Raw genomic sequence first — 27,058 nt, 5'->3', positions numbered from 1 at the left:
GCGCAAGTTCCTCCTCCACGCAGTTCTCCATGGAAGAGGAACTCTGCACTGACGAATAAGCTGCAGTGATGAGAAAGAAATTTTCCTGCTTTTAGTACCTCAAAGTAAAGTCAGAACTATGGAGCATCAAATTGCACTTCCCCTGTGGAGGACATGGTCTGGCATGGCCTGATTTATATATCAAGGTGGCACCGTGGAGCTCTCTGACAGAGATAAGCCATCTTATGCCTTAGAGCCACGGTGGTAATGCATCCGTGTCAATGGCTGCATGCACCAAAGTAGAATCTGATTACTTAAAATCTGCTGGTGCTGTTGGCAGTGAAGATAAATGCATCTGGAACAGTTATGGTGTCCCGAACTCATGATGTCAGTTAGGGACACCTGGAAAAAATTTCCAACCTGTTGATGAGAGACAAATGAATGTCTAAAAGAAAGATGGAACCATAATGAGGTCAGAAGCCCCCGAGCTTGCTAACCAGTTTCAGCCTGTAATAGCGTGGGATGAGGCAGACGACTGGATTGTTGAAAGATTAAATGTTTATTTATTTTAGCAATATTGCATTAGCGCTATGCAAGAAAAAAAAAGAAAAAATAACACCTAAACACACAAGACGGATCTTGGATCAAAAACAACTGACAGAGAAGAATGACATGCACACTTAAATATACAAACATAAACAAGACACAAGAGCAACACGAATGACAACACGCACCGATGCACACGCATGTAAACAGACGCACATGGACACGGGCAAACAGAGCCGAAGTGGCTAATCAAGAGATTCGGGAGGATTCCCGATGGGCCGGCTCATGTCAATCTCTAGTTTGGGCCGATTGGGAGGGAAAAATAATTTTGGGCCGGTGTTCTGTCGAATTTTCCTACCTCTCGAGCGCTCCTACCTAGGCTTACTGCGCATGCGCAAGTCACTATTACGTCATGATTTTGGTGGCTGGCTACTACACCCATCGATTTTTCCTGCCTCCTCATTCTCACACAGGCTAAAAACATGTTCATACAAAGTAACTTGTAAACAATTGTAAACAATCCAATTGTTTGTATTGATATTAATAACAATACATGAATACGCAAAATAAAACTTTTAATTTAAAGATGATCCTACCTTTTAAACGCTGATTTGTGCTACATTATGACGTTTCCATAAGGTAAACAAACTCTACAGAGATACATCTACAAATACGCTATGCCCTCGGACACGGTAGGAAATATTTGACAGACACGTCTATCAATATGCGCTACGTTAGGACATTTCGACACGGTAGGACAAATCGACAGAACTCCAGATTTGGGCATGAAACTCCCGGGCTGAAAAAGGGGCCCACTCCGGCCCTGCGGGCAAACATAAACATACACACAGACACGCCCGAGGGAGGAGTCACAAAGCCAAAGTACATTATATTGAATTGTTATGTACGGGGTCCTTTTTCTGTCTCTGGTTTTACCTAGAAACAACAATGTGAAATATTCTGATTGGTTGATTTTTTATTTTAGCACTGAGTTTTTTCCCAGTACAAGCACGAAAAGTGGATTTAAAGCCGATTTAGAGGAAAAATACAAATAATTTGGGAAACATTATTAAAATATATTACATATAATAGATATCTTTTTCAAGATCAGTGGACATTTAGAGAAGGCCTTGAAGACCCAGATGGTTCGCCACTGGGTTATACAATTCATACATACTGCCTACGACAGGGCTAGGCAATTAATTTTCCCCAGTGGCCACAAGAGAAACTGCAATTGTTTTAATATACTTATTTTGGTTCTGCACAAATATACTGTATGCACTATACGTTCTATAGCTTAATAAAATAAAATTGCAATGATACAATGAAAATGTGGAGCACAGAATTATATCATTAATTAATGAACTTGTGAATTTTTTTCTGGGGAAAAAAAACCTAGTATCACATCGACCGCATAGCTGCACACCCTCCGTCATCTCAGAGTTTATCTTTACCCCACATAAAGATCAGTAACTGGGCTGTATCATCACAGCTCCACATATAAAGATCAGTAACTGGGCTGAATCATCACAGCTCCACGTATATAGAACAGTAACTGGGCTGTACTGTCACAGCTCCACATATATAGATCAGTAATCGTCTTTGAGCATTGTGGAAAGCGCTATATAAATAAAATGTATTATTATTATCCATGTATATACAGAATATCAGTAACTGGGCTGTATCACCACAGCTCCACATAGATCAGTAACTAGGCTGTATCATCACAGTTCTCGTTCAGAGGCAAGACAAAAAAAATAAATGTCTGCTTTTTTTGCAGTTTTGTTTTGCAAAGTCACACATTTACTATTGACCTCTAAATGATCAACTGTCTCACGTGGGCTGGTCAGAGATAGTCAGAGGGCCACACAATGCCCAGGTCTGGCCTATGAGCTAGATCAAATCAGCCCATCTTAGTCAATCCATCCATTTGACCTTTAGGTGGTGCTATTGTTATTAGAGCCAAAGAAATCCAAAGAAAGCTGTCTAAAGGCATTTTCTAATAGCTAATAAAACTGTGTGGGTGGCAAAAACATGACACCTGCACAGTTAGACCCCAGGGGTGTACGTGGGGTGGGGGGGAAGAGTCAGCAGCTCCTGTACCAATAATTATTTTACCAGAGCAGGCGACTGCCAGCCCCATTGCTTTCTGTACACTAATTCTTAGCTTTGTGAACATGGTAAGTTTGCACTAGTCACGCTACCTCTGTCTAAATGTAAAATCATTTTTATTTAGATGTAGTTACAAACAATACCACAGATATATCAAAGTTAATAAGTCTTCTGTGATCAAGCCAAGACTAATAATAGTATAAATTGCCCAACTAGTGAGAATGTTGAGTCATTTTGGGGATTTTCTTTTACATCTGCAAACCGTGTGAACCACAAACATTCCTTGACTGACATATACCACAGAAGCAGAAGCAGATCCTTCAAAATCCTTTTTCTCGTTTGGCTGGCTGTCTCATGTTCTGAGATTTAAGTAGAAAATAGAATAGAGGCACAGGCTGTATAGGATATAAATATATTCCTATATATTTTAATATCCTAGGATATGTAGGATATAGGATGTAGTTTCTAATGTGTGAAAGGGTCAGGCAATGTAGCATGAGTTGGCAAAGTTAGTGAGGAGTTTGACTGAGGTTGTCACATGTTCATGTGCTGATATTAACCTGCTGAGGCATTACTGACTTGTGTTGGTGTTCTGACTGACATACATTCTCCAGTCCTTGGTGTATGAAATTACCCTTGGTGGAACTCTCAACATAGCCCATGTGTTGCCCCAATCTTGACGTGCCTCTTGACTTGATTTTTTCAGGAATTACTCCTTTACCGAGAGGCAACAGCATTCACAATCAGTGTTAATGTCGATACAGGCCTTATACTCTGATCAGACAGTATAAGCATAAGCAAATAAATTACTCAGGCTGTATTTACAGCCAATGTTTTGTTACTCTAACAATTTCAGACTACTGCAAGTACATTTTAACCAAGCATAAATCGAGGGCAAAATGATATCCAGCTGTGTTCCATGGTTAAGTGCAACTTGGACATTTTTCAGAAACAACAAATTTACATTACAGTTGACACTTTAAATAACAAAAAAGCACAAAAGCAGAAATGAGCTTTTCCAGATACTTTGTGTGTAAACACCAAAATGTTTCCAATTTTTGCTTAGTTGACAAAACAGATTTATATTCCTTATGGATGATTTTAAGCTTCTGTGAGCCTATACAGCAGTCGATTTTGGAGCAAAAAAATCTCCTGTGGTCTCTAAATCTCCTGCGGAACTTCCCTCTGTTTACAAAAACATTTTTAAGAGTCATTGTAACAGCAGAGGATGTCTGTCCAACAGACGCATTATAAGACCTCATAGGAATCGTAACTTCTGTATTTTCTACATTTAGTCTTACAGGGTCTGTGTAAAGGAACACAAGATATGTTGGATTACAGTCATACAGCTAAAAACGTCGCGTTCTGTTTTTGAGTTTTTTTGTTTTCAAGAACAAAATGACAGGTGTCTTCTTGTTTCTTTTGAGTTGGTCTTTGTCTGTCCCACTGTCCAAATGCAGAGGTAAGTGAAATGATATAATATAATATGTAACATTTTGAAGTAGGCCTGTGTGTAAATTTGGGTTGCCAACTGTGCCTGACAAAATACCGGGTGACAAAATTGTCGGGTGATTTGAATGCAATTCTGGAGGTCTTTTCTTTCTTTTTCTTTTCCTTTTCATTTTTAAACACTGCTTTCACAGGCATGCCGGTGATGTACGCTGTCCAGGGCCATGCTTTCCTGCTCTTATGTGATCCAGATCAGCATGGAGAAAATGTAACGTACATTTGGACCAAGGATAACAAAACACTAAAAGAAACGCCACGAATCAAATTCCAGGGAAGTTCGATTTGGCTTTTAAGCACAGTATCGTCAGACAGCGGTACTTACAGATGTAGAAGGTAAACAATATATATATATATACAAAGCTTAGAGTTTGTAAGCTACTGAAGTGACTCCGAAATCTATTTTCAACAGCACAGACTCCTCTGTGTCCATGGAAACAGTAGTGTTCCTCTCTGTTGAAAGTGGATCTTGTCCGAGTCCCAACATGTTCAAGGTGGCATGGCGGGGATCCAACTTCAATTTTTCCTGTGCTGAAGAAATTCCGACATCGGGACAACTATTGCAGGTGCACTTGTGGAAGGTAAGGCATTATCGCCTGCGGACGACGGTTTATATATTAAATATGAAAGAATCTGACTGGATCTCTCTCCTTGTGTCATATTAACCCATCAGTTGTCGGACGGGAGATGGGAGGCAAACTGGGCACTAGTTTTAAAGATACTAAGTTCTGTTACAATATTTTACAGGACTGCAAATCTACAGGCTTGGAGGGCCATGAAATTAGCTTTTTTAACATGTCCATGAGTGACATGGGGAACTATACCTGTATGGTCATCTTCAAATATGCTGGGAAAAACTACACTGCTTCTCTCACTACTAAGATCGCCGTGATAAACGGTGATGGTGAGTTTTTGTATTTTATTTATGTGTTTTATTGTGTTTCAGACTTATGCACTTTAAAATACTCAAATTTTCAAGTTATTTAATATGATATTACTGTATTTTGTGGTGCAACATCTGAAATCACATTTTGCTGAGAGTGCAAGAACACATGGGCCTTTTGAAAAACAAATCTTGGTCTCAGCCTACTTTCAAATGAAAATTTACATGACAAAAAATGCAAGGGGATAGACCAGTTGGAGGAGGTTTCACAGATTCCACATCAACACTGGGCTACAGTTGAATCCTGTGACCTTTGTTGTGATGCGCTCTTCATGATTTAGAAAAATAAGGTTTCGATTTTAAATCAAATGCTCGGAATACGTACTTGTGTTTCAAGTTTCCATTAAATATGTAACAAACGTCATTCATAGGCTACAAGTTTGGAGTAGGAGTGTAGTATTAAATTAAAATTATAGATATGCCTTTTTACATTTTTTCAGAGACTCAGAAAAAGCCTGAGGTGATATCCCCTCGTGACAACACTGTACACGTCAAGCCAGGTAATTCACCACTGGATGCACTGGATGAAAACGTCTGCAAACATCGATTTATGTTGTAGCATCTATTTGTTCTGTCTCCTGTTACAGGTGAGAGAATGAAGTTGGATTGTATTGTATTCATTGGTACAGAAGATACAAGGAGCGAAACGTCAATGTATTGGACTATAAATGACTCTTATACTTGGACATATCCACAGATTCATGAGAATGTGACCTTGTGAGCAATTTCTTTATACTTAGACATTAAATTGCACGAAAGTTGTACAGAAAGCTTTGATTTCAAAAAGGAATTTTTTTTACCACAAATAACACACATCACCATGCAAAAGTCTTTATCTAAGCCTTTAATCTAGGCAGTAAACATTTGTTTGTATGCACAAGCTACACACACACACACACACACACGTGGTTTGCATGGTATATTTAAACATAATTTCTGTGGATGACCCACCAAGACCTGTGCACACTATTGAGCATATTTTGCAACCTTAAAAATTCAACCTTAAAAATGTATTTGTGTTGAAAAATCTTTTTTTCCCCCTCAATTGACAGTGAGAGGAAGGATGACAATAATGTTTATGGTCATTCCACACTGATCATTCCTGAAGTTCTTCCGGAGTTCTTTGGAGTGATTTTTAAGTGCATTGTCCGCAATCCCAGCGGAGAGGATATGGGTGTGGTTCATCTCAGACAAGGTAAGGATCGCAAAACATAACAGAAAACAAACATACAAACAAACAACAACAAAAAATGCTAAAAATGTAGATTGTTTTATAGGAGCATAACAGTCCAACGGCCTCTGAGCCATAGAAAAATAAATGCTACATATCAGTCAGTGTTAATATAATTTATTTTGTGTTTATACTCACAATCAGATTCTATAAAGTAATTCTTGCAATTACAGACCCAATTTTGTTTATTCACTTTCTCCCTCCTTAGATGATGATAACACCATCCAGATCGTTCTGATTGTTAGTGTCCTTGTTGTGGTTGTGGTTACTGTGCTGTTCATGGTGTTTAAAGCAGATATAATCTTAGCCTACCATGATCTGGCTGGCACAGGCAAAGGTAAGGGAACTGCCATCTTCACTGACAAAATAGTAAATATAAACATAACACATTTAAATGTTGCATTTATGTGTAATAAATACACAACATTTCAGCAAGATCTTGCATTTTCCTTTAGTAACAATATTGTACACTTAATACGTAAATGACACCACTGATTATTTAACTCTTGTATAGCTGCCAATGACGACGGGAAAGCGTACGACGCATATGTGTCGTGTTATCCTGGCCACGGCCCCGGTTCCTCCAGGGTGGAGGACTTGGCCCTGAGACTCCTGCCTGAAGTCCTGGAGCAGCAGCACAACATCAGGCTCTTCATACACGGCCGCGATGATACGGACGATGAGGGTACGCCACCTCCGTGCTGTGGGCTGTATGGCGTACGCAGAATGGATTACGAGACTTTTAAATACATCGTTTTCCTCAGCGAGCAATGCTGCTGTTGCAACTTGAGTTTAATCACGTGTCTTCTTGCTTGCTGCCATTTCACGATTTGCTTTGATAATTGGTCATCACTGACTGTTCTCCTAATGTTCAGAATCAAGTATGGCTGGACCAGTCACAGCAAAACTAATATAACTAGTCATACTGTAGGCAGTAACTCTAACTAGTTAGTATAACTACTATAACTAATTATATGTGGAAAGTGAAGCATTGTAGTTTGGTGTTTTTTTGGACAGTGTGCTGTCATGATAATAGATTTTATTTTGCCTGCAGTGAATCTTGCTGCCATGACTGACGTCATAGGTCAGAGCAGAACAGTGGTGCTCATCCTGCACAGATTGAGTCCAGCCAACCAGGAAAACCAGGCCTTGGTTCCGATCAGCCAAGGCCGAGACATGCTGAACGCCTCGCAGTGCGAGGACCTCTGTTCCGCCATTGCTCAGTGCCGCGTCCCAGTCATTCTGGTTGAGGGAGAAAAGAACGTCGACTACTCGCTGCTGCCAGAGTGCCTCCAGGCCGTTAGGTCGCTGAGTGTGCTGAGGTGGAGCCCGACAGCGCGACCCAGTGGCCGTTTCTGGAAGCAGCTGAGATATCGCATGACCTGAGGAGGCCTTCATCTGGACAGGGGCAGAGATATACGCCAGAAATGAATTCAGCATAGGTCTGTGCCTAAGGTTGAAGAGCAAACTAGAATAAATTCACACCATGTGATTTAGCCCACGCATCTGACGTCCTGTTTCCTCTTTCTGTTAAAATGCAACATGGAACATTTTGTTAAATAGGAAGAGAGTGTAACAACGTTTCACTGAATTGTTTTGCTACATGGTTTTATACTGTCAGAAAAAAAGAATAACTAAGATTAAACGTGATTCCTAGAGGTTGTCGTCTGGGGTTTTCTTCATTAGTAGTCTTATTTTTCTTGAATGTATCACTTAAATATTAAAGTGAGTGACATTTTGGGGGGCAGCTTTTTAAAAATCACTATCCTATGACAAAAGTAAGACAAAGCACTTTGTAATATTCAAACTTGTCCTTTAAAGGCCTAAAAAAATACTTGAAATCACAAGACAAAAAAAGGAAACAAAGTAAACACAAGTAATGCAAGGTAACATACACGAATAAAGGTCTTCCTCAACAGCATACCTCTCTATCTACCACTATTTGCCTCTCTGTTTGTCTAGGCATGTATTTCTTTCTTTCTTTCTTTCTTTGGGCACGGTGAGGTGCGACCGTCTGTTCGTTTCCTCCTGGGTGCAGTGTTGAGCCCGGCAGGTGTCTGACCAGATCTGGGCAGCGTCCAGGGACTGTAGGGGCAGGGCTAGCTGCAGTACACTGGTGTAGCTAGCGCTGGCTAGCTAGCTTCTAGCTCCCTCGATGATGCACCGCAAACACGGTATGTCTTTTTTAAAATAGCCGTTTAGTCTCACGTGTGTCCGAGGCGGTAAATACACTTAAAAATTTAAGGTTGGCGTTTTTTACAAGTAACGTTTCGATATCCGCTTTCGTTCGGTTCAAATTGGAAAAATTCTCCTCTCTCGGTCCGGCAGCGGGCAAAACTTCATTTTTGCACATGCGGGACGTTATCCTGGCTTGTTCAGCTATATACACGTTTATTGTTCGGCGTGTTGTGCCAAATCAATATATATTTGTAACACTTACGACGAGCTCACGCCGAATTGAACAAGGATAGTAAAACTGGGTCTGGATCACTGGGACGGCGGGGTAGCTGCCTCCCCACACGATGATCTTAAATGCGGGCTCGTTTCTGGCAGCCCCCGTTTTGTTCGGCTTGGTTTAATCGTTACTGATCATTCCGCCCTTTTCGTTAATTTATTATTTTGCAGACGTGTCCTAAGAGCTGTGTGGCGAACCGGAAGACCCAAAGGGGCATGGTGGTACAGAACCGTGCCTTGTGGCGCTGTGGTATCCAGCCCTCTTGGGCTTCATGGCCACGATGTGCAAACCTAGTTTAGGTCATTTATTATGATCGACGAGTAAGAGTTTGGCGTGTATTAAAAACGAAAAAAAAAAAACAAACAAATTGCGTATATTTTTCACAGGCGGTTGTCAGTTCTTCTCAAGCGTTTCCAGCTCATGTACGCAGGTGTTTCTCGTGGGTCGTTTAAAAAATATCCTGAAATTTATGCGCCAATAAAGTTTAAACGGGGTCGACTCGGATGGGAAGTGTTTTCCTTCTAACGCACTGTCTGTGTACTTTCCCCATATTAACCCAGGTCTGTTCTTTTCAGATGTATCTGGTCTCTTTCGAGACAAAATGGTGCTGCTCCGTGAATTTGCACGATTTAAGTGAATCAGGCATTGAGAAATGTAAGACAGTTTGAACTGAAACAGGACTGACCGTGTTAGACAGAGACCAGTGTGTGGACCACACTCACCCTGATGCCTCCTCGTAAGGGCAGTTTTATTCTCATGTGGTGGAAACACTCATTTAGTAAATAAACTGGTTTTGCAGGGTATCTATTATTGTTGTTTTTAAAAGTAGCAGTTTTAGTTTTACTTGACTGTCTGTTTTTGTTTTGAGTTTGCTATTACTATAACCACAGGACAAGCAACAGGAGTAATTTATTTTATTTTTTAAATTGTAATGTGTGGTTGGTTGTGTCGTTCAGTTAGCTTGTGTAGTATCAGGTTCAGATATGCTGCTCATTTATATCCGGTCCCCAAGACACTTTCCTCAGTTCCTTTAAGAAGTTGTGCCAAGCAGCTCCTCAGAAACATTTGCACATTGCTTTGGACAACACTGGACTCTGTTTCTATTTTCCGGATATTCCTGCCTTGTACTTTGGCCTGACTTACCATCTCCCGTCCACGTGAGCTGTGGAGACAGATTGCATGCCGAAGCCCCGACTGCGTGCGTCTGTGTCCCACTGGGTTTCCATACTTGCCTAGTCAGCTGTGAGGGGGCCCCCCCTCCCCCTTTCAGACGTGACCATGGCCCAGTGAAAGGTTTGAGGTGAGGCCCAGGCGTACAATGGGACGTGCTGGCTGGGGATGGTGTCTGGGCCTGTGGCCTAACAGCTGGCCCCCATCCCTTGAGGGACCATCTCTTCATTCTTAGCCAGCCTGTGAGGTCTCACCCTGGGCCCCGGAGCATGGCGTTGCCCTTCTGCTGCTCCACAGAGCCGTCCTACGTCACAGACTCGGTCTGTGCCGCACAATCCGTCTTCATTACTTAGGCAGAATTGAAGGGCTGGAATTCGGAGAGCAGGCAGAGCTTTTGCTAAAGCGAAGGATAATCTGCAGTGTGCTACAATGCCAAATTGGCTGTTCAGGTAGCGTGGAATAGAGTAATCCGGGTGCTCGTGGGCCATTAGGGTAAGGCCCTTTTTATGGGCCATTAGGGTATGGCCCTTTTTATGGGTCATTGGGCCATTAGGGTATGGCCCTTTTTATGGGCCATTGGGCCATTAGGGTATGGCCCTTTTTATGGGCCATTGGGCCATTAGGGTATGGCCCTTTTTATGGGCCATTGGGCCATTAGGGTAGTTAATAAGCATTAGATGAAAACGTGAACAATACGGGCAATCCATCCTAGTTCAAGTGGATGTGTGAACGATTAAAGATTTGCTTTTTAAGGTGAACCTAAAATGTCAAATGTTGGCTTCTGTAAAGTTTAGGGATGCAGTTAATTCAGTTTTGATTAAGCTTGAAGCATATGCTCTCATCCCTTCACGGTTCTGACTCATGATGGAATCATATCATCTCATAGAGCTTCTTTGATATAATATTGTATTATGGGATAACTTAATTGTCCTCTCCCGTATCCTCATTTCTACAGTTCACTTGTGCAATAAAGATCACAATAAAATGGATTTTGACCATAATAAAATCATGATTTCAATCATGCGACTTTTCTGAAAGTAGCTAATACGTATAGAGTAGAATAGCTGAGTATAGAGTAACTAGCTTCTACTACAGAAACGTTGTAGTTCTGAACACTTAACACATCATCAGACAGTCCAGAGCTACAGAGTCTCGGTGCACAGTGGTCTAGTTCAGTCTTTGAATTACATTGCCTAAGCTACTTGACTTTTCTCAGTGCTTCTGCATATTAGATTTGTAGTGGCTTACCACAGCCGTTCTGGAGAAAGCGGTAGCCTACAGTTTACATGCTTTACCCCGGTGAATACCCAGGAACACGCGTGAAGCAGGGGTGGGTGTGTTAGTTCAGATGTCGGTGTTAACACCCTCGCCCTGTTCTCCTGGGTGCAACCGGTCCGGTGAGACACTGCGCCTACAGCTGCTGGCGTGAGCTTGGTGCGGAGGGTCATGTGTGATGTGGCGGGGGTGGGGGGGGTCGGTGGGGGGGGGGTCGTCCCCGTGCCAGAGGGCCATGTCAGTGGTAGAGGCCGGACATAAGGCCCCCTTCTGCTCCTCCTTTGATTGGAGCAGAGCTGCAGACTAAATGGGATATGGAAGTTTATCCCTCCCTGTCTTTGCCGTGGCCATCTCAGCTGGCCTTTGTGAGGGTCAGAGTGGGCCACCACCCCTGACCCATTTATCCATTGTCTTCGACACAAGGTTTTTTTTTTTGGGGGGGGGGGGGGGGGGGGGGGGGGGAGTTAATTTGGGCATGATATATTTGCTAGTGGTAGCTTAAGTGGAAAAAATCATGGTGCTACAGCACAAATGCATCAGTGTCAGGACCTGGGGGTCATTTGGATACATTCAGCTATGAGGGAAGATGTGATTCAGAAGAATAATACATTTTCAGTAACCTGTCAAAGTACTGGGCATTTTAAGAGCATGTTAAGAGTAATAATGTTATATATAGATTAATGCTTTGAATATCCCTGGAGCTTGGCAGTTGTGTTATTATTTATATACATATATAAATATATATAATAATAATAATTATTATAATTGTTTTTACTATTATTACTGTAGTTGTTACTAGTGGTCATATGAGTAGCAAGCCCTCACATTCCATATCCTTTAATATACGAGCAGTCAAGCAACTTTCTTCTACAGTCTCAATCAATAAAAAAGAGAGATAGCAACTGTGTTTGTGGTCAGATGTACTAGGTCCAACATCAAACGCTGCTCCACATTTGTGTCAGATCAGTCAAATCCAGGCGTGAGCCAACGAGTCAGGACCATCCGGTTGCCTCCAGCAGTTGTTGTCACGAAGACACCTGTTTACTTCGGCCCACAGAGCAGATGGCCGTCAGCGAGCTGACCCTCAGGCAGCTGGATCAATTAGAAAGTCACCACAAGTCAAGCTGCTCGCCAGGCCACAGCAGACTCGGCCGCTGCTCCCCAGCTCTCCGGCGTTTCTTGGCATCCCACGTTTTGAAATTGTTCTGTCCAAATATTTGTTTTGTTTTGTTTGGTTTGGTTTTTGCAGCACTGTTGGCGGATTGCAGCAACTCATCCGCAACGAACTGCCACTTGGCTAGATTACACACACACACACACACACACACACACACACACACACACACACACACACACACACACACACACACACACACACACACACACACACACACACACACACACACACACAAGGACCGTTTTGTGATCAAGAGTATTGTTCCGTTATCATTGAACCTATTACCTACACGGCATGTTCGGCTTGATTTACAATACCTTTTTATGTTAAGGGATTTTCAGGCCATTAAAATAAAAAAATAGTTTAGGGATTAATGACACCTGACAATCTTAGACTTCTGCGGGTGTCCATTTCTAACATTGTCGGGCAGAGTGTGTATATGCAAATTAAGCCAGTTAATGTTCCCCAGTAAATGTTAATTTTTCTCCCAAAATGTATTTTTCAAAAGTCGGAAAATCTCATTTCATAACATATGTTATATAATAGCGGTGCACTGAATTCTGTCTGGCTTGCTAAGGCCCACTTTAATATTATCTATGATCTTGTGGCCTTAGTCGCTCTGGTATGAGTCTGTGTAGTGAACAGCCACAGATAAGGTGGTGCTGATGTACCGAGTGTGGCCCATCGGGTCCTGGCTCTCCAGGCAGAACTGTTATTGGATGTCCCACAGATGAAGCGATCGGCTAGAAGCCCTGCACATGTGTCGGCGGGTCTGTGCGTGTTGTAGAATAATCGCCGCGTGCAGATTTGTGTGAGCGAACGGTGCTCGACCTGACCTGACAGAAACAGCCAGTCATCTGGTCCTTGAAGTTCCACCGTGCTGGCCTCTCCTTTCTCAAAAGGCATTTTCTGGACGTGTGTCTCAACAATGAAGATATCCTTTTTTTTCCTAGGGCACACTGAGTGACTTATTGTGTTTAGTTGTTCAGACCCCCCCCCCCCCCCCCCCCACACACACACACACACACGCGCCTTGCCCCCCCAACACTAGCGTGCACACTCCCTCTCTCTCTCTCTCTCTCTCTCTCTCTCTCTCTCTCCCTCCCTCCCTCATTCTCCCTTTCTTCCAGCTCCCTCTTTCTAAGCATCACGCAATGCTTTTAACATAATTTGGTCTATTGTCTGGCTATGACCCTGTGTCCCCCCCCCCTCTCCCCTTAGCCTCCAGTCAAAGAGGGAAGAAAAAAGAAAAAAAAACACAACAAAGAGGAGTGAACCACTGCGGTCCCGCAACTAGCCAGGTGCTTCCCACTGACGTCCCGCTCCCCAATGACCGGGGCCTCGTGCTGCAGCTGCTGAAGCTCCTTTTGTGTGGGGGCCCATTGTTGGCCACACACACCCCTTCGCTGATTCATGGGCCGCGTGAGGGGAAGACCTTTTGGAATGACAGCCACTAGCTTATCTGCACGGCTCCCCTGGTTTGCGCGGGCGGGCGGGCGGGCGGGCGGGCGTGTGTGTGCGCGCGCGTGTGTGTGTGTGTGTTTGAGCGCGCGTGTCCCATTGTGAGCTCCGCGCTCTCCCATTGGTCGGTGGACAGTGACTCGCTAATGGGGGAAATGGTAGACATTGTACCTCCATCTGCTCTCGCTCTCATTGTCCCAAACGCCTTCTGTAGGGAAAGGTCTACGGTCCAGCGTCCCTACTGCAGCGGGTCTGGGTGTCAGCGGGCCCGGCACACGGCAAGCTCGGCAGTCTGCCTCCTGCTGGTCTTCCTTTTGGAGGAGGTAGAGCTCCAGATACAGGAATCTTACCGTCGAACGAGACAATCTGGTGGGGGGGGGGGGGGGGGGGGTTCCTGATGCCGGATCGATAATTTTTACTTCATGCATTTGAAGGAACATCCCTGTGTCCTGTTGGGACTGTGCTCCGGGCTGGCGGTGAGTGACTCTCCCTCTCGTACTCACGTGCATGATTTGGTTGGGGAAATGTGTATGTTTTGCTACGTTAGGATAATTCAGTCAAGCCTTTTGTAGAATGTGATATGCACACCAGTGTGTTTGTGTGTGTGTGTGGTCTGAAAACATTAGCACATTAGCACAGTACAGTCCCTACTCCACTCTGTGAGTGTCCCCCTCTGAGTTGCAGGTGGTGTGCTACGTTTGCATATCCTTTTTTTTTTTTATGACAGATGCTTTCATTTAATCATAAAACGAGAGTTGTGCCCAGTTGTGGCTGACATCTGTTAAATCACTTCATTCAAGTCATTTATTTGTCTTGTACGTATTTTATACTCGGGTAGCCCATCATGTACATTTAGAAACATGAATGCAAGTACTTCCTCAGAAATATCTGGCATCGCTTACACTAATTGTACTGGGGCCTTTGCAAAAACTACACTTGTTCATTTTGACTCTTGAGTGACTACAACACCTCCACTAGCTGTTCACTGTAGTTCACAAACCCCTGGGATTGTTTCCTGGGCACGATTTGATTCCTTGGATTGGAGTAAATTGGAATGTGATTCGCCATAGAACGTTCTTTTTAGTTTAGGTTTCAGACGAATCTTTGTCACTTCACCTTCTCTTTAACTACGGCAAACTGTAGAAACAGACGAAACATTTCAATAGCGTCTCATTCATTAGCATGAAGACCGAAGACGCTGGTGGTTTGGAAGGGGTTAACAGCACAGACCTCAGGGTTGGTGGGGCGGGGTGGGTGGAGCCGTGGTGTGTGTGGGGGGCATCGGCGGTCTGCACTGCCGTTACGTTAACGCAGAGAGGGGGGATGTTTGCTCTCTAGGGTTAAGATGAGGTTTCCCTTTATGTCACGTGACCTCAGGCAGCGGAGAATATGCAACTGGCTGTTCCATTGAACGCTGTGGTAGAAGCAGGAGGGGGGGACACCAGTTGCTCCCCCCCCCCCCCCCCCCCCCCCCCCCGGGCTCAGCAGACATCTGTTGCCCTGCTGGCTGTGTCTCTGCAACCCGCATGATGGCCCCGCCCACCCTTATGTCTCAGCCAGTAGCTTTGCAGACAGCACAGTACTATCTCCGCCTCACAATATCAGCCAGGGCCCTTCAGGGACACACACAAACACACAGTACCTCAGGGACCACCACTCTCTCCCTCTGGCCGGCTGTGTGTGTGTGTGTGTGTGTGTGTGTGTGTTCTCTTCCGCGTGCCCACATGCGCACACCCAAACTCCCACCCACACACACACACTCTCCAGCCAAACGACATGTGTTACATATTCATTACCGCTTCATTAGTGACACGTGCTTGGACCGCAGTGCCTCACTGGCAGAGTTTAAAAAATGCCAACAAATGAAACACAGAAGTGAAGCAGTGATCCATGTCCAGGGCGTCTGACCCCTCTTCACAGCTCTCTGAGACTCAGACTGAGGGGTGGACAAGTATACGTGGTTTTAATCATGTCAGCTTTAGTATTTTTTGGGAACAAACATTTTAACCTAGTATTCTCCATCACTCAGTTCCTAAAGCAAAGTTTCCTATAGCAATGGTTCCTATAGCAATGGTTCCTATAGCAATGGTTCCTATAGCAATGTCAACCACACTGACCATTTTTTCTACTTTTGTCATGTTCTTTTTCTTTCTCTCTCAGAAATCAATCCAAGAAAATATTTTGCAGTCAAATATCCTTACATTTTTATTTACTTTAAAAAAACATGCAGTGGTAGAATTTAAACACTTAATGTCTAAATAGTGTCTAAACAGTAATGAAGTGCACACCCGCAGACGTTGTATTTCTAACAGCTGCACACGTGCTTAGCTGCAGTTCACTCTGTTGTTCTGGACTGTGCCGTTATCTTTCCCGGTGTGCCTGCATCGTCTTGAGCAGTTTCACTTCTCACTGTTTTGCATAAGCTAACTGTGAAGAAGGAAGTGAGTTGGCCTGGACAGAATATTCTAGAAAGGTTTTCAGCTTTTGCACCATATCACTTCTTCTATTGTTGTTTTTTTTCTTTTTTTTTTTTTTTACATTAGAATGTTTAATTTATTTATAGTTAACCCCCCCCCCCCCACCCCCACCCCACCCCACCCCACCTGTTGTTGTTTTGTCTCTTTTATAAGCATATATACAGGCATATATATACAGGACATTTTCTGTCCTCCAAACAAAACTGCTGTAACTGCTTGCCCCTATGCTACAAACCCGTTTGCTTATAACCTGCCTGTGTGCTGTGGGGAGCCATCAGAATAATAGTCTGGCTCTTTTATAGAGAAGAAGTCAGACACACTTGAGCCCCCGCCACCTCCCCAAAACCCTCTACATTCACTTCTTTTGTTGGACTGGACCAAATTATTCCAGCTCTGCTGTGGCATTTGGAAGGGGCATTCTTTCAGCAGCCTAGCAATGACTGGATGGTTGCCAGGCAGCTTGTCCCCCCCCCCCCCCCCCCATAAAAAACCGTTAGCGTCCAGCCACTTCCTGCTTATCTGTGTAACCCTTTGCTATGTTTTATGAGCGAGCGTAGCCTGTTAACACGTGCGTGCAGTCAGTCAGCTTAACTTGGACTTGCTACTTAATGCTTTTCTCCCCTGAAACAGTTGAACAGAGAACAGTTGAAGTTCTCATGATGTCATATAAGGAGATGTCAGTCTTACGTGTTGTGACTTTTAGTTGGGTAATGGCAAATCTACAAGCGTACCTGTTTGTTTAGGAGAGATTTTTATGTGAATAAAAAAATTAAAATCAAAAATATAGATCATATCACAGATAAACCTGTAAATGCAGAGGTTTGTATCTGTGTAATAAGATTAGCAGTAGCCACCTCTATCTGGTCTCCTACAAACACAAAGGAAAATGTTCTTAATATTGCATACGGCTCGACCCATGAGTGACCTCATATGTCTGGCCATTTCCTTTTCCTTTTGATCACTGATCCAGCTTCCTGTTGTCACCACACCACCCAGTGGTGACATATTGTTACTAACGACCTCTAGGAGACCCGGTGTACTTTTTAAAATGCCGACATTGAACATTTTCCACATTTGGTTGAAACATTTGGCTCTTCCTGAAGGTGTGCTGGATTAGGGTTCAACTGCAGGAGTGCCTGACTACTTCGCTGCTGTCCTAGTTTGTCAGTCTAATGTCTTTGTCCCTCTTCCGTCCTAGGGTCATACGACCACGGCAGTCTGAGGGACGATTAGCAGACAGGGCAGAGGTCAGCAGGGGTCGGCAGCACGGCGCTGAATGTCTGTGACAGCTTCATGGGCCTGAAGGACCATCTGGATGATGGAACAGGCCGCATCCTTGACCTGGGACTGGATCTGGACTACCTCCACGTGAAGGCCGTGGACCGGCAGGCTGGCGCCGATGCCGGTCCCAGGATGGACGGGGGTTCGTCGGACGCTGCCGAAGACTCAGCCCCCTGCACCAGAAAGCCCACGCCCTTGTCCCAAGGTGACTCGGAGGAGAGCAGCGCGTCCGATGCCGAGCTGGAGCGGCGCGGTGGACTGGTCCCAAGAGAAGGACTGAGCGACGGGTCGGCGCGCTCCAGCCACCCGCCGCTCTGCCGCTCTCCGTGTCTGGATCTGGATTCGCCGGGACTGCCTGATGCCCCGGCAGAGAAGCCAGGCCCCGTCGACGCCCTCAAGGAGTACCAGACCAAGGTGGAGTTCGCACTGAAGCTTGGTTACGCCGAGGACTTGGTCCGTCTGGTTCTGAGGAAACTCGGGCCGGAAGCGCTGATCAACGACATCCTGGGTGAGCTGGTCAAACTCGGCAAGTCGGACAGCGATGGCGCACAGACTTCGTCCATGTCCACGTCTTCGTCCCTGGCATCTTCTGGTTCTTCGTGTTCTTCGGCGTGTAGTTTTTCAGACTCGATTGATTCACGGCGGTCTGAGTCTCCATCTCTCCTGGATGACAAAGATAATTTACGGCCTATTGTGGTGGACGGAAGCAACGTAGCCATGAGGTGAGACTCGAGGAGTAAAACATTCATATTCATTCATTCATCACATTCGTTGTATTCCATAATCATTATACTTTACTCTCAGCACACACCCACCAGATTTCAATGACTGCCTTACATCCAGAGTGTTGTGATACTCTTGTCTGTTGTGTTGGGCTTCTGAGCTTAATAATGCATGTTAGATTATTTTGTTAATCTCAGCATAAAGAAAATATGTCAAAGGAGTGTTGCACATGCCTACCAAAACCACAAAAACAAATTGCTAGGTCATGAAGTCTTGTTTTGTATGTGTTTTAGGAACCAGTTATGGTTTCTTTTCTTCAAGTGTTCTGGAAATGAGGGCCAGGAAATGTTACTGTGACTGATTTTAGTCTTTATTTTGTGCCTGTATGCAAGACATAATCAAAAACAACATGACGAAGGCTACAATAAGCGGCTTACCTTTGTTTGCGGAGAACCAATTGGTGACTCTTTACGTCATTAAGCCCGCCCACCTGAACGGTTCCGTGGCTCTGAGCGTGGTTAACTATCTGTTAACTAACTCACTAGTGCATGTATGAGCGCTCTGGGCCGAACCGTGCTCATGTAGCGATGTGGTCGTTATGGTTACTGCGTACACAACCAGAACCACTGGTCCCTACAGCGAAACAGGTTCTTAGTTGTAGGTGATGAAGAACAAAGCCCAGAGCGGAATTATTAAGCATGGAGTCATGCGTGTAATGGAAGTGCTTTGCACGGTAAAAGATTTGATATTTTTTTCCTGGTTGGGGTGATCGTGTAGCAGCTGTGGATTAGCTTAGCCTCTTCATGATGGCTAGTAATCACTGCCTCCTGTGTACTATAAAAGCCTTAATTTGCATTTTATTGCTTCCATGATTTACATGTGCAGAGGTCTAGTCAAACTGGTCAGATGGAGCTCTTCACTGCTGCCCTCTCTCAGGATGGAGGAAGGGGCTTTTATTGTGCAATGTGTTACTTGCCCTCGAATAAAGTTGAAAAGAGGAATTAAAATGAAAAATGCTGAAACTCAATTTCATTATATTGTGTGATCAGCCATTCACCTGCAATTTCCCTTCCCTTGTTCAAACCTTGTGAATATGAGCTACTTTATCATGACTCAACCTTGATGGGACAGTTGAGTTAAACTCCTGACATTCTGAGACCTTTCGTTAATGCTCACGTGCACGAAACAGCTGGCATTCAAGGTCTCATCACTGGAGGAGTCTGTTCACCATGTGGGGACAAACACTGTTAAACTGCTTCACATTAAACTGGCACATCTCACTCCAGATCCTCTCATGTGCTGCTCTTAAGGACTGTCCCAACTTCGTGTTGAGATTTAGCCCCGGCACGTCTCCACTAGCATCTCGTGCTTTATCGCTCTCCGTCTGTCTCTCCGCCTCTCGATCCTACAGCCATGGCAACAAGGAGGTGTTTTCCTGCCAGGGCATTCAGCTGGCCGTGGATTGGTTCGTGGAGCGTGGCCACAAAGACATCACGGTGTTTGTGCCGGCCTGGAGGAAGGAGCAGTCCCGCCCAGATGCTCTCATCACAGGCAAGCCCCGCCCATGACACCTCTCACCCACCCTTTAGAACAGCTGAAGACCACCTCTCTACTCCTCACCCATGATTCTTGTGGCGCTGACTAACTTCACACCTGCTCTCCTTACTTTTTCTACACTTTATAAAGCTCCAGATAATTCCCATTTACGGCAGACCTATGATTCCTTTGTAACTGAGGTTTCCTAACAATGGCAGGACACGTCCTCAAACACACTGCGTTTACCACTGCCTCCTGTTGGTGAACTTGGGGGAGTTAGACTAAGACGTTCACAGCAGAGCTCAAATTCCACGATGGATTATATAGAAACAAAACGGCCTATTTCCTTCTTCCTTTTAGATCAGGAGATCTTGAGGAGGCTGGAGAAGGACAAGATCTTGGTGTTCACGCCCTCCCGCCGAGTCCAGGGCCGCAGGGTGGTGTGCTACGACGACAGGTTCATCGTCAAGCTCGCTTACGAGTCAGACGGCATCATTGTCTCCAACGACAACTACAGGGACCTGGCTGTGGAGAAACCAGAGTGGAAGAAGTTCATCGACGAACGGCTTCTCATGTACTCGTTCGTCAACGATAAGTGAGTGTCCCCTACGATGACGACTCGCCATTTTGTTTGCTGCTAATCAAACAGCCGTCATGGTGGAAATCGCATTTACTGTGTTTAAAAAATGATTGTGGAGATGTTTTATAGCGGAGGTGTCTGATTAAATACGGTGTCTGATTAAAATGTGCCCCGTCAAGGTTCATGCCCCCTGATGATCCTCTGGGTCGCCACGGGCCCAGTCTGGAGAATTTCTTGAGGAAAAGGCCCATAATCCCCGAGCACAAGAAGCAGCCTTGTCCATATGGTAAATCCCTGTACAGTTCACATACTGCCGTCATCCACTGTGTGTATCTTCACAACTTTCACCAGATTTCATCTGGGATATTCTGAGTACATCAATACTGAGACGCTCTGTCTATAAACACGCATGACACTTAAGGGAATTCCACTGATCTTTTAACATATCTACCGTAATTTGTTCATTTAGAAGTAGACAAAGTAATGTAAAATGATTTCATTTTCATTATAGAGAAATTCATTATAGAGAAATTTATTTATTTTTGTGATGGACAATATGGGTCCTGATGTATTATTATTATTTAAATTATTCTGATATCTTTTTTTCCAATGATTATTGTCATTGTAAACAACATGACATGGCAAACTTCTCTACAGTGGTGGATTTATCATGAAAAAAATATGAATGACTGCTTACTTATGAATTATGCAAGCATATTTTGAACACATATTGAACATATTTATTTCTTTAACCACACATAAAGGGAATAAGTCACCCATATGCCACTCAGTCTGAGAACTACTGCTGTTGGGGAGGTTGTGTACGCTAACTGCTACCCTCGCTAGCTGCTGGCATTATTGGGAACAGGGTTCTTCTGTATCGCCAGTATTGCCAAACTCTTATATCTCCTTTAGGAAAGAAGTGCACTTACGGGCACAAGTGCAAGTTCTACCACCCGGAACGCGGCACCCAGCCACAGCGCGCCGTGGCCGACGAGCTCCGAGCCAGCGCCAAGACCTCTGCAGCCAAAGGCGTGGCGGAATCAGGCCTGGTGAAGAGCCACAGTGTCCCCGGGGGCTCGCGCTCCGATAAAGCAGGCGAGGGCAAGCGGCCGCACTCCAAGAGGCAGTCGGACCCCAGCGTCCGCGCTCTGTCCTACAGCGACGTGGAGGACAAGCTGAGCTCCAAAGGCAAATCGGAGCCACCTCGGAGCGGCCCTGCGTCGGCCCCCGCGTTGGCCCCGGGCGGCCCGCCGCCCTCCTGCCACAGTTACCCGCAAGACCCGAGAGAGCACGGCGCCTGCCCTTCCAAAGGCCACGTGGCGCCTGGCCTCGCCCAGACGGACTCCTACCCTACCTGCGAGTCCCCGGACCTCAGCTACTACACCATGGTCCGCGCCTATTCCGGCCTCGCCGTGTCCTCCCAGCGCAGCCCGGAGCGGCATTTCCCGGCGGACTGCGACCCGCGGATCAGCTCGGTAGCGTCAGACTGCAGCAGCGAGGGCAGCGGCAGCTCCGACTCGTACGGCACGGCGGGCCACGCCGAGCGCTCGTGCATGAGCTCCCCCGAGTCGCTGCTGGACGACGGGCTCAAGTGCCACCACCACCACCACCACCACCACCACCATCCTCCTCCTCCTCCTCAACACCTCCACCACCTCCCCGCGCACCCCCTCAGCCACCACCACCACCGCAGGCAGTATCCGCCTCCCCCCCACCAGGGCCGCGTGCTCTCCCCAGCGCCGTACCGCCACGCCATGGTCCGCGCGCACGGCTTCGCGCAGGATGACCCGCTGCCGGACGGCCACTTCGAGCACCCGCTGCCCTTCGCCGCCCCACAGCCTCAGCATCCGATGGTGGGCGGCCGGTCCAGCTGCCCTGGAGACTACCCTCCTGTACCGCAGCGAAGCCCCCACCCTCAGAGCTCCCCGCTGGGCCGAGCCCTGGCGTCCACGCGCCTGGACAGCGTGTCTGACTCCAGGCTGTACGAGCCCTCGCCTCTGATGCCCCGGAAGCCCTACCCGGGCCAGGATCGAGTGGCCGGCTGGGATCAGTACTGCAGGCAGCTGCCACAGCCTTGCTACGAGCCCTTCACCTTCCAGAGCCTTCCAGAGAACCGCGAGCAGGCATGGCGGGCACCCTGGGGACGGGGCGCCCTTCCTCCTACTCCTCCTCCTCCTCCTCACCCGTCACACTCCCCCCACCCCCTGCCCCACCCGCACCACGAGCCTCCGGCTCTCAGCCGATACCAGGAGGTACGCGAGAAGGTGTTCGTCAACCTGTGCAACATCTTCCCCACAGAGCTGGTGCGCCTGGTTATGGCGCGGTACCCCCACGTGACGGACGCCCAACAGCTGGCCGCCGCCATCTTGGCAGAGAAGAGCCAATCCGGGTACTGAAGGCCCCCTCTCTGGTTTTTTTCTTCTTTTTTTTACTGTAGCAGATGGATTTTTAGATGTTCGGCTGACTTATGTTTCCTGAGGAATACTGACGCATCTGCGGCAGAAGCTCCACAGTGCTTCTGTTGAGAAGTTCCATGAAGGTTGGATGGAAACCTGCAATAATACCTGCAGCAGGGTCCAGCCATCTCATCCTGGGACTCCCTGTGTAATACAGTTGTTGTCTGTCTGTGGGACCAGATCAGCTGTAGTAGCAATTTATCTACCTGAGGTGTGAATGTGTGCTGATGTGTGTGTGGATTATTTATTTTTGGTCTGTATATTTCCTGTAAGGTTTTGCTTTATGTTGACGGTTATGTTCAGGTGAGCATGTACTGATTCACAGGGCACTTTTTTTTATTGCTGTTTATCAAATTCTAAAACATTTTGGTAACTTATGGCAATCAATCAAAAGCTGATGGAAGGCCAAATAAAGTGTAGGCGTCAACAATTACGATGAGGATGAGGCAGACAATGGGGTCATATATGCAGAAACCTACAAGAAGGAATCTACCAGAACCAGTGTGGATGTAGGGGCAGGACCCTGTCTTCTTTCTTCATGGCAATGGAAGTTATTTTCTTTGTCCAAACACATTCCCACATTTCTCTGGCCTTTCACTGTCTTTGTGATCCAATGCTTACTCTCGCTTGACATGCTAGGCTATTTAATTTTTTCGGTGTCCCTCAAAATCTCCTTTCCCCTTAACCAGTTTTTATTCGAATCATGAAGGATTGGTTCCTTGGGGAAACACACGAGTCTTTAGCCCAGTGAAGTATTATTTTACTGAGTATTATTTCGTGTTACTATTACTGTGTTAAATTATTACGATTTTCGGTTTCCTACAGGTTTTCTTTAAGCTTTTGCCATTTTGTTCTGTTCCAGACAGATATGTCTATTAATGTCTGGATGTGTGACTGTGTGCTTGCCTGTATGTATGGGGACTTGGGTGGAAGGTTTTTTCTGGTAAACTTTACAGTGTTATAAGATACAATGGCAGAGTCTCCCAAAAGGGGTGTGTTTTAAGCTGAATTTGGTGAAACTCATCCATGGTCCGATTGTAGCCACAGGTGTAGTGTTTTTGAGATGGGTGCCACCAGCCCTGTCTGCGTACCTTAGTTTTAGTAAGGGACGTCTCTGGCTTTGCATATGGGTGCATGCTATTATCAGTACTTGTGTCATCTTCATCCTGGTCCTCATCAAGCAGTCAAGAGGTGCTCCTGATTGGGTAAAAGCTTTGTGAGGTCATATGCTCCAGTACTTCCTATCCAGGTATCGAGTCTTTTGAAATCATTTGTATCTGTTCCTGACGTGACCTTGTGGTAGCCAGAGAATACCTGTCCTCGTTGATACAAATTGTATCTTTTTAACTTAAAATCAAAGACGTTTATATACATATAATCTATGGAAATATATTCACAAACATGTACAATAAGTAGTACTTGAGTAATTTAAGAGATATTTTGGCAACATTTTATCATTACTTCAAGGAAAACGTTTGAGATGTTCCTTTTTGTGGGCTACGAAGAGCATAAAATGCATCTTTTAAAAGAAAGTAGGGTATCACGGTGATTAACATATGTCCTATTTTATTTATTTATTTTCTTTGAAAGCAAAAGTTATTTATGGTCTATACCTAGAATTAAAAAATTGGGTTACTTGGGTGTGAACGTAGATATTCCAGTTTTTGCAGAACTATTAGATTTGCTATTTTTTTGGTGAATTTGTACTGATTGGTACTGTCCTGGGCTGTTTCCCCAAAATTCTGCAGTGTAAGGAGTATATTTATATGGTGAATGATTGTCTTGATGGTTGCTGAACCGTACGAGTGATTACTGTGCTGTGGCATGTTTGGGGAAGACGTGCCCTGGCAGCTTCAGATTTGGCTGTGAGAAAGTGATCCCTCAGGCCTGTTCAACATACCCATAAGCAATTATGACAGAATGTTATTGGATGCATTTAAGGAGGACTGGCTCAAGACGCAGAAATGCTACATGAAACGATCTGGGTAAAATGCTGCCTGAAATCTATTTTGTTAGGAGCACTTTTATTTTGAAGAAAAAAAAAAAAGAAGAGCCTTCCCACTGTCCAGGTGGCACCGTGTGCCACTGTTGGCAGTGGTGTGGGCATAGAGTAAATGCCTCTGCATGGCATTGTGCTTAAGACACATCTGAATAATCTGAACCATGTTCAGCTTACGAGTTTTCAGGGCCGGCTTTACAGCAAGGACGTCCTTAACACCAGTGTATCTGCATAACAATACAGAATCGCTGTTCTTTCTGGGCGCACATACACCCGTGTTAGGGGCACCTTATGTAAAGTGGCACCAGTTTTCTCATTTTATATATATACACTTATATATATAATTAGTGTGTGTATTTATATTAAAGACGAGTTGTTTCTCATTGTGATGTCAAAACATGTTGCCGTGCTGTTGTCATGCCTTTCTCCCTCATGTACAAGTCTGTCTGTTTGCTTAGTCAAAGCACCAGTGCGCTGCGGTGGCGGTGTGGACTACCGTGACCCATTACCACCCGTCTTGCTCTTTGGAACGTAGATGTGTTGGAACTTTCCAGTGATATTTCTTTATGATAATGTAGGCTTTATGCTTAAGGACCAAAGTAAGCAGTGATCTAGTGAGTGTTAGAATTTGAAAGACTGAATGATTTTGTTGGTCAAAGCAGATAGTCTTTTTTTTTTTGGAATCAGAAGAGATTATGTTGTGGGAGAGAGGGGAGAAATAGTTTTGGATCATGTCAACAATGTGTGCGATCATCTTGGGGAATTTATTGCTGCATACCATGGAGATTTCAAATGTGTTTTTATTAAACATTTATAAGGACATGAAATTCTCAGTTTCAAAATTCAAACATAAAATGTCATGTTTTTAAGTTGTGTGTATGTATATATGTGTGTGTGTGTGTATATATATATATATATATATATATATATATATATATATATATATATACACACACACAACCAGTCACAAGTTTGGACATATCTCCTTTTTTCCCCCCAACTTAACAGGGAAAATGCGGAACCAATGAAAGAAAACATGTAATGCTCTAATAAACTATTACATTTTTAGAAGCAACAATCCTATATTCTGTTAAGCAGCTTTCCATCCTGAAGACACACTAAAGTTATGATATAAAACTTTGCTGAGTGTGTGTTGTGGTGTGCACATGTATGTGGATTGAGAACAAATTCATATAGAACACCTTTCCCAAATTATATTTGTCTTGTAAACAAATGTAGGCATAATCCATTAGATTTAGGACATGTATTTAGTCAGGTGTGGCATGCGTGCATATATATATATATATATATATATATATATATATATATATATATATATATATATATATATATATATATATATACACACACACAATTTACACTTCTCAGTCATAACTGAGAATACTGTACAGTCCTATTTCTACCTTCTACATTAAACTGTTTCCATTTAATTAAGCTGTGCTTAAGCTTTAATAAGGTTCCTTGGGAGACATTGGGTGGGACTCGCTTGCAATTCTAAGGCTGAGGAGTTACTTCTACAGTTTGCTCAGCTAAAATCCAGACATTGTAGATAGGCCTGTCGCGATAATTACATTATCGACTTATCGTACGATTATTTTTTTACTAAAATATATAAATAATCTTTTTATCACATTATTTAGTGGTTGTTTATTATAGTGACCGTAGCGAGCGACTCCGCCTACCTCCGCGAACGGTGGTAGCGTTTATACTTGCTTTTCTTTGCAGTGTTGTTCGAAACGATATGTGGTAGTATAAGAAACACCCCTCAAAAACGGGGGAATGAACATTTACCTGACGAACTTTAATATTGCTTTTGTGTTTCAGGTTTGAAAAGTGCTGAAATTTGTTCATTTCACAACAAATATCTGTCTGACTGAACGGTTCTCTTGTATTACGTTAACAAATACGAGCCTTTTGTAATTCGAGGACGAAACATGAGAGAACGTGAAGACGTTAAGATTGGGCGTTTTGAAAATAAACATCCATTAAATAATGTGATAAAAAGCGAATTATTTCGAGTATATATATAAAGATTTAACTTAATTACGTTTAACGTGCTGGGTATTATTGAAATGGACCTTTAAAGTGACGTACAAGTGCTTGAATTCCACCTTTTAAACGTGTATG

At 44.5% G+C, this 27,058-nt stretch overlaps 2 protein-coding genes and 1 long non-coding RNA gene across 5 annotated transcripts; 2 read left to right on the top strand and 1 right to left on the bottom strand.

Annotated features, from left to right (window-relative positions):
* Positions 1-3,783: 3,783 nt before the first annotated feature.
* Positions 3,784-7,975, top strand: LOC143484033 (interleukin-1 receptor type 1-like). 2 transcript variants are annotated; one of them, XM_076982472.1, is made up of 10 exons: positions 3,784-4,099; positions 4,281-4,479; positions 4,556-4,724; positions 4,891-5,047; positions 5,527-5,586; positions 5,674-5,803; positions 6,139-6,281; positions 6,526-6,654; positions 6,832-7,002; positions 7,372-7,975. In XM_076982472.1, exons 1-10 carry the CDS (start codon positions 4,036-4,038, stop codon positions 7,701-7,703), a joined length of 1,554 nt encoding a protein of 517 aa, XP_076838587.1. In that variant the 5' UTR covers positions 3,784-4,035; the 3' UTR covers positions 7,704-7,975. The 2 variants fall into 2 exon arrangements, with proteins under 2 accessions (XP_076838587.1, XP_076838588.1); XM_076982473.1 differs by lacking the exon at positions 3,784-4,099 and having other exon boundaries at positions 4,348-4,479; positions 4,561-4,724.
* Positions 6,419-9,038, bottom strand: LOC143484034 (uncharacterized). Its single transcript, XR_013122527.1, has 2 exons — positions 8,758-9,038; positions 6,419-7,715 (listed from the first exon to the last, which is right to left on the bottom strand). It is a non-coding gene; the product is annotated as an uncharacterized LOC143484034 (long non-coding RNA).
* LOC143484031 (putative ribonuclease ZC3H12C) lies at positions 8,231-25,836 on the top strand. Of its 2 annotated transcripts, none has more exons than XM_076982470.1 (6): positions 8,231-8,491; positions 17,531-18,335; positions 19,748-19,887; positions 20,233-20,467; positions 20,632-20,738; positions 21,368-25,836. In XM_076982470.1, the coding sequence occupies exons 2-6, from the start codon at positions 17,626-17,628 to the stop codon at positions 22,849-22,851; spliced, it is 2,676 nt and encodes an 891-aa protein (XP_076838585.1). In that variant the 5' UTR covers positions 8,231-8,491; positions 17,531-17,625; the 3' UTR covers positions 22,852-25,836. The 2 variants fall into 2 exon arrangements, with proteins under 2 accessions (XP_076838585.1, XP_076838586.1); XM_076982471.1 differs by lacking the exon at positions 8,231-8,491 and adding an exon at positions 14,232-14,331.
* The last annotated feature ends 1,222 nt before the right edge of the window (positions 25,837-27,058 follow it).

The sequence above is a fragment of the Brachyhypopomus gauderio genome, chromosome 20 (genome assembly GCF_052324685.1).
Source record: "Brachyhypopomus gauderio isolate BG-103 chromosome 20, BGAUD_0.2, whole genome shotgun sequence".
Taxonomy (NCBI): Eukaryota; Metazoa; Chordata; class Actinopteri; order Gymnotiformes; family Hypopomidae; genus Brachyhypopomus; species Brachyhypopomus gauderio.
The sequence above is the reverse complement of the archived record's forward strand: the minus strand, read 5'-3'. Positions and strand labels throughout refer to the sequence as shown.

Excerpts from the sequence above, each read along its gene's own strand:
- LOC143484033 (XM_076982472.1), top strand. The coding sequence starts at position 4,036 with ATGACAGGTGTCTTCTTGTTTCTTTTGAGTTGGTCTTTGTCTGTCCCA. Across the intron at positions 4,100-4,280 it reads CCCACTGTCCAAATGCAGAG|GCATGCCGGTGATGTACGCT; the intron begins GTAAGTGAAATG and ends CTGCTTTCACAG. Across the intron at positions 4,725-4,890 it reads TGCAGGTGCACTTGTGGAAG|GACTGCAAATCTACAGGCTT; the intron begins GTAAGGCATTAT and ends AATATTTTACAG.
- LOC143484031 (XM_076982470.1), top strand. The coding sequence starts at position 17,626 with ATGGGCCTGAAGGACCATCTGGATGATGGAACAGGCCGCATCCTTGAC. Across the intron at positions 19,888-20,232 it reads CCCAGATGCTCTCATCACAG|ATCAGGAGATCTTGAGGAGG; the intron begins GCAAGCCCCGCC and ends TCTTCCTTTTAG. Across the intron at positions 20,739-21,367 it reads GAAGCAGCCTTGTCCATATG|GAAAGAAGTGCACTTACGGG; the intron begins GTAAATCCCTGT and ends TATCTCCTTTAG.